At 36.8% G+C, this 7,422-nt stretch overlaps 1 protein-coding gene across 1 annotated transcript in view; it reads left to right on the top strand.

Annotated features, from left to right (window-relative positions):
- LOC147302526 (uncharacterized) overlaps window positions 1-6,321 on the top strand; it is a 29,480-nt gene extending 23,159 nt beyond the window's left edge. Inside the window, exons 6-11 of the mRNA XM_086282183.1 lie at window positions 133-423; window positions 647-726; window positions 1,070-1,235; window positions 2,519-2,572; window positions 2,676-2,744; window positions 5,594-6,321. Of these exons, the coding sequence (XP_086138309.1) occupies window positions 133-423; window positions 647-726; window positions 1,070-1,235; window positions 2,519-2,572; window positions 2,676-2,744; window positions 5,594-5,706 (773 nt within the window). The 3' untranslated portion in view covers window positions 5,707-6,321. The remainder of the gene's footprint in view (window positions 1-132; window positions 424-646; window positions 727-1,069; window positions 1,236-2,518; window positions 2,573-2,675; window positions 2,745-5,593) is intronic.
- The last annotated feature ends 1,101 nt before the right edge of the window (window positions 6,322-7,422 follow it).

Raw genomic sequence — 7,422 nt, forward strand, 5'->3', positions numbered from 1 at the left:
GTTTCTAATGTCTCTGTAAAGCACTTTGAATCACCTTGTTGTTGAATTGTGCTATACAAATAAACTTGCCTTGCCTTGCCTTGTTCTAATTTTTTCATCTGATTTTTTTTTACCTTCTTTTCTGTTTCAAAGGCTCTCAGGATGATTGTGTTTATGCTGCAACAGGATCAAGCTTTACTGTGCCACTTAGATATGAGTTGAAGGAATCAGGTACACTGAAATGGTTCAAGGACACAAGTCTAATCTTTTATCGCAGACAGAAACAGGTGATCATAGGGAAAAATGATGATGTTGATTCAACTGGATCACTAAAGCTGACACAACTCACCAAAGACAAGTCAGGACGATACATCCCAGAGGTTATCAATGAAGATGGACTAAATGTGGGGGGAAACTTACAGAGTGTGCGTTTGTGTGTATTAGGTAAGGAAAATAACATCATATGTGTATTTATTGTGTTTGTACTACTTCTATCACAACAAGCAAGTGTGCTAAGCTGTCTTAGTCATACTTTGTCATTAAGAGTGTTTGGTTTTATTATGACGTCACTTTTCAGTCTTATCAATCAACAGTGTTGGTTACTGTAGAAAAGCATCATCAGCAGTAGTTTATATAATGTTGATATAAAGAAATTTTCTGTACTCAGACCGTGTGCAGAAGCCCAAAGTAACAGTGATGTGTGCAGGTGACAAGACAAAAGTCTCTTTTACTTGCAATGTTATTAAGGTGAGTACAATATTTATTGTTTCAGGTACAATTAAGTTAGAGTACTCTACCAATAACTGACTCATAACTAAGCTGTTGAAGAATCTGTAGACAAAGGCCTCATTTTTCCTCCACTGAAACCAAGCATGATTTGAAGCGTGCTGTCTACAAGCATTTACTCAGAGATGTTGTTTCAGTGAGGCTTGGGTCTCTCTTTATCTATTATTTAATTATATAGGCTGGGAAATTACCAAAAATGTATGAAAAGATTATTATATTTCTAATTTTAGCCAGGTTGAGTTTTTTATGTTAGACTTCAATTCTAAACCTTCATCTAATCAACAAATTGTGTTTTCTCCTACAGGATGAGAAGGTCGAATGGTTTATGGATGGTAAACAGTTGGCAGAAAAAGGGAAGATGGTGTCGAGAGTAGCCAAAGACGTGCTAAATGCCAATTTTTATTGTAGTGCTTCTAACCGTGTCAGCTCACAGATCAGTCAGCCTGTTCAACAAGAATGCTATAAGCTTGGTAAGTATTATTTACCATCAGCTGTACAAATGTTCAAATGTGCCTTTTCCAAATATTCATGAACTGAAGTAGTCATTGTATTGAGCTCACATGCTAACATGATACTTTTCTTTTCCTTTTATTTTAAAGCTTTTCCTGAAACACTCTTTGGAATTATAAAAAATATCTGCTGATTGTCAATGATTTTTTCAGTTTAGAAGTTGTATCATATTGTACATTATATTTTTTTGGATAGAGAGATTCAAGTAAATTTTGTGTCCCAGTTTTTTCCTGTTTCTGTTATATCGTTTTAACTCTTTTTTAAGTTTTTGCAGCATTTTCTATTTAATCAGAATCAGAATACTTTTTGGTTACAGTTGCTGCAAAACAATGAGAACACTAACAGACTGAACTAAATTAAATAATACAGTGTATTACAGAGTTTAAAAAAAATATAAGAAATAGCTCTAATATATACAAATAGCTCATTTATAAATATCCAGAATATTGCAGAGCTTAAATATATATGACTGACATTTTACTCTAAACTGTAAAACTTGTTTTTTTGTGCTATGTGCCAATGGGTAGAGCTATTGCACTGTGACTGTTATTAGATGGAGGAGATGTACAGGGCGATATCCACAGGCAGGAGTGATTTCCTGAGTTGTGAAGTGGTGCATTTGGGTAATCTAAGTCTGTTTTTGAACGTGCTCCTGTGACTGGCCAGTAAGTCAAGGAGTGCATCCAGCATTGTCCTTATCTTGCCGACACCACCTTAAGAGAGTCCAGCTCAATACCCACAGCATTACTGAGCTTATGGATCAGATTAGTTTTTTTTAACATGGTTTTAACACAATCACCAAAAACAAAACAAAAACCCCACAAAGATTTTGTCTTATCAAAATCAAAACTTTGAGAAATTGTTTGTATTGTACATATATTATTTTTGCACTTATATTCAAATGTTTAATTTAATTTAATTTAATTATAATAATTTATTAATGATTTATTAATAATTTATTAATTATTATTCTGTCAACTATAATTTATTCTAAAGAAAGACAAACAACATAAATTGCTTAACAAAGATGAGTTGAAAGAAAATCTGAAGGACAAGCTAACAAAAAGCTGAAGTTGTGGTAAACACGCCCATTGCTTGCAGTGTTTCTGCAATCAGCCAGTTTATCACAAATGCTTAAAGCCCTGTGAATATTATGTGGTGTCAACTGTCTGTTGATGGCTAAAATGGCCATTTTATTATACATATCTAATAAATACATTTTTCTACTTGTATTGTTTTGAAGCTTTCCCTGAGGTATGTGACATTTATGTCTGTATTCCAGTGCGCGCTGGAGCAGGTATGTTATGTTACAGTCTTGTTGAACTAAAACACATTTACTATTTTTCACATGCGTACAATTACAAATAAAGTACAATTTTATTCCTCTCTTTCACTGTCAGGTATTCTTCTGTTGGTGATCTTCATTTTCATTGTTTGCTGTATCCAGAAAAAAGCAAACATAATAAAGGGTAAGATTATTATTATTATCATGCTTAATTTTAGTATTATTATTATTACGAGCAAACTCCGGCCTGTGGCACTTTGCATGAAAACACAGACATGTGAAAATATTGTGTTATTGTAATCTCCATTATTACACTGCACATAGTGAGATGTTAAAAAAAGGCTGTTTATAAAAAACAAACAAATCACTAATAAAAACAGATGTATTGTTCATGCCACTGCACTACAAATTGTTTGTTAAAATTTATTTACAAACACAACACAATGCAGACTAAGATCAAACTCATAATCACAAAGCAGGTTGAACATGTGATGTTAGATTTTACTAGACAAATTACTGTGTCAAAGAAAAGAAATAGTTTGGCCTTTGCAATATTTTATGCTGGTTGTTTACACTATCCCCTGCTGAATCACTACATTATCTCAGTGGAGGGGTTTGGGTTTCTCAGGGATCCCAGGGGCTACGTTGTCTTTTGCTTTTACCCCCATGGCAAAGTGGTCCTGGGTGAGGGACAGACAGAGTGGTTCAAAAGCCCCTATCAGCAGAAGATCAAGGGAACAGTTCACCTTGGCTGGGATAGGGTTACTGTGATGGCCAAACCCATGGCCACACTCTAAAGTCAGTAACTCTTGTGCATTTTCATTTCTTCCTTTGAACACAGTAACACACGTTTGTGTTGATTGGTTTGGATACATTTGTTCTGTTTGTAAGCGTACACATTTAGTTTACTTATGTATTCATACCAGTTCATTACTTAGTTTTATTTTTGACAAACCTTTGTTTCTTCTTACCTGCCATGATCCCGGGGAGTTGCCAGACAAAAAGTGGTGGGCAGGGTTTGAAACTATTAAATGCAAAGAGGGATAATTGGACCGCACCACCACTTCCTGCTGAAGGGGAGAATCTGTGTTTTCTTTCAATAAAAACAAAGTAGTTGTACTTAATTAAATATTTGAGTTTAGGGTTCAGTAGTTTTGATTTTCTTCTTTGGTGTTTAGTTTATTAACAAACTAGACTGTACTGCATTGTTTGTTGTTTATGATTGTGTTTTGTTTAGTTACCTCTCATGTCTCATAGTGGTCTGATCAGCCATTATATATAACCTTGTGTGACATTTCATGTTTAGGTCAGTTATATTTGTTTGGGCAGTCAGTTGGTTTGTTACGTTTGCAGGTCTTTGCCTGAGTTCAGTTTTGTTTCTTTGACCTTTTTCTATGAGATCAACATTTATGACTTTTGTAAATATAATTTTGGGAGGTTAAATAAATGAAAACCCTATTTTTCTAATAATTCCTGTCACTCCTGCTTTCTTCAACTCGGTACATGTGGACCCTCCTGTAGGCCCACCACCTGCAGGAGGTGTCATAGGGGAGTGTGTGCTGGGTGGCGGTGTGTGCAAACCACAGTTTGTCCATAACAAACACCATTTTTGAACATAAGGGTGTCCATAAGTGCACGTGGCACCAGGACACCTAGGCCCCAGGTCGGTGATCTATAAATCCATGAGTTATTTTATAATTGCATCATCAGCTCTGCTGCCGCATGTTCTGGACACTCAGGTGAAGAGAGGTGCTGAGCTTTCAACTGATCACCACCTGGTGATGAGTTGGATCAGGTGGTGGGGGAGGTTGCTGGACAGACCTGGGATGCCAAAACACATAGTGAGGGTGCACTGGGTGATGGCCTCTAGCTTGGGGCAGTTTGCAGTTCAGTGTGAAGCGACAGGAATAAGAATCAGCACCTCCAAATCTGAGGCCATGGTCCTCAGCCGGAAAAGGGTGGAGTGCCAACTCCGGGACAGGGACGACTTACTGCCCCAACTGGAGGACTTTAAGTATCTCAGGGTCTTGTTCACAAATGAGGAGAGAAGGGAGCAGAAGAGCAACAGATGGATTGGTGCTGCAGTGATGCAGACGCTGTACTGATCCATTGTGGTGAAGAGAGAGCTGAGCTCTCAACTTACCGGTTGATGTCCCTTTGTCCCTACTCTCACCTATGGTCACAAGCTTTGGTGAGGAGTTTAGCCATCCAGGAGGGGCTCACAGTAGAGTTGCTTCTTCTCCACATCAAAAGGAGCCAACAGAGTTGGTTTGGGAATCTGTCCCAATATGTCCCAATACTATCAAACTGGGACGAGGCCTTGGGGTAGACCCAGAACACGCTGGAGAGATCATATCTTTCCCCTGACCTGGGAATGCCTTGTTATTCCCTCGGATAAGCAGGAGGAGGTGGCCGTGGAGAGGGAGGTCTGGGCTGCTTTGCTTAGGCTGCTGCCCCCACGACCCGGCCCTGGATAAGCTGAAGAAGACAGATGAATGAATGGATAGTTTACACTATATTTTTTACTATGTAGAAATATATAAACACAACGACGGAAAAAAAAACTATCAATGACCATTTAATTTAACATCTATTAAACAAACGTTTAGTGTAAATCCTCAGTTCTCTCTATCTTTGTTCTTGGGGGGTTAAACAGTGACACTTATGTGAACTATTGAATGAATAAGTGTCTTTCTGGAGAGTTTTCATTGCTCCATTTAAACGGCACCCCCTCGCCCCAACCTTCAGAGGCTATAACCAGCTCTTCACAGTTGATGAGCCTTTTGTGTCTCGTATTTAACATTAGTGACACAAAGCAATCCAAACTCACAAACCCTGCAAACAGCACCACAGTGTCCATTCTCTGCACTGTGTTTCTCTAATTCAGATTCCATGTTTTTGCATGTGTCCTTGTTTAGCTGACCCAATATTATCAAATCTATGATGCTATTCATAGCAGGCTTTGCTTTTTACCTAAAGTAGTGAGAGATGGTTGTAATTCTGCAAGTCTGACATGTAATCTTGTGTTAACAGACAAAGTTGAGCTTCCATTGAAGAAGCATCATCATCATAAGCAGCTGGTTGGTAGCGTCCCGGAGCCTGACTTCTGTGCAGACTGTGGTCTGGAGGTAGACAACAGGATATAATGTAATCATTATTCAACATTCAGACTGTTTTGTTTTTCCGTCTTTCATTTTTTTTTCTTCCCGCCAAGTTCATCTTGGCTGTTAGAGCAACCGTTCAAGACTCATGCAGCATGGCTGATGTAATCTTTTTATGATTTTTTTTTCTTTCTGTCTGATTCAAAGATTCCCAGGATGTTTTTGACCTGTATGGTGCAACAGGCAGTATCTTTATTGTTTCTCTGAAACCAAGCTGGGCAAAAAATTGACCTTAAAATGGAAACACAATGATGAGAAAGTCTTTTCACAAAGAAAAGTGAAGGACATGGCATATCCAAACCAACAAGCCTGAAGACAAACAACTTGGGAAACTTTGTTTCAATGAATATGGAAAATTAGAAAAAGAAAATATGACCATATGTTTATTTGTTGTGGGTAGCTAACAACAGAGTAGATTTATTGTGGTTATACAATAAACATCACATTTCTCTTTGAATTTCTCTTTGTGTCAGTCTCAACCATAGATTACAGTGTGCAGTCACCTAAACACTTTTCAGCCTTATCAGATTAGTGTTTTCACATATATGGCATCAATGTGAACATGAATGTATTTTATGTTTTTATGTTTTTGATTTTTAATCTACTCATTAAAAAAAGTGTTACACCTTTGTCATCAGTCTTTATTTAATGCATCATCAGCATTTCTTCATATAATATAATATTAATGTATAAACATTATATAGAGATAATACGATCTCAGATTATGTGCAGAACTCTGTAGTGATGAAGAATTGCACAATAAACGTGATGTGTCTATACCCTGCCACCCACTGGTCGTTTAATGTTACTGTAGATGTATGACGTGTGTCATTGTAATTATTGTTATTTAACCCTGTCATGCATGAATTATGATAACCTCAATTAGGATATTTTTTCTTAAATCCCTGTAGAACTGCAATAACATAAGTTAGCGCAATAATTTTTTTGCATATCAAACCGGAGGACTTGTACTTACATCTTATGCCATCAGTTTGTCCTAGGTCACGGTTTCCTTCCACACATATCTTTGCAAAAATTGCATAAAAAGCACTTACATCTTTTTATAGTTGCAGTTCAAGCAATATTTAAAAAAAGACCTGTCAGCAGATTTGGGCTGTAATTAAAAAACAACAACAGAGAACATTTTCTGCATAGATGTCCAAACAGGAGTACTTACACATTTCAGTGACAACATGATGCAGAGTTTGAGCTCTGACTCAGGTTCAGCTTATCTCAATAACCCATTAATCTTGCTTCATGGGACACCCCGAATCTCCGGATATTAACAATGCATACCTTATTTGCCACACGACACTCACTGAAGTGTTTCTCACTTATTTGAAATAAAATACACGTTTAATTTTACAAAATAATGACGGGATATTAATTTTCTTATGCAATTTAATTTAATTTACTTTCCTCTGACAGTGAAAGAAAAAACGAAAAGGACCCTGTAGCGGCAACAACAAAAATCAGTTTGTATTATCAGATTTTAAGAAGAAGTCATTTTGGAAAAACATACATTTATATTTTATGTCTAAATTATTAATAATCACCCAAATTAGGACAGTTCTTGCTTACCTCTTCAACATCTCCGACTATATAATCACAGATTATATTTATATATATTATTTGCTGAAGCAAGTCTTTGTTCTAAGTGTCACATTTGCTTTGTTCTTTATCTATGAGAGCAGACGAGGC

This window comes from Aulonocara sp. 'chitande type north' Nkhata Bay, linkage group LG23 (genome assembly GCF_057382095.1).
Source record: "Aulonocara sp. 'chitande type north' Nkhata Bay isolate Kocher_YH1m ecotype deep benthic linkage group LG23, A_spYH_male_GT1.1, whole genome shotgun sequence".
In the NCBI taxonomy this organism is placed as follows: Eukaryota; Metazoa; Chordata; class Actinopteri; order Cichliformes; family Cichlidae; genus Aulonocara; species Aulonocara sp. 'chitande type north' Nkhata Bay.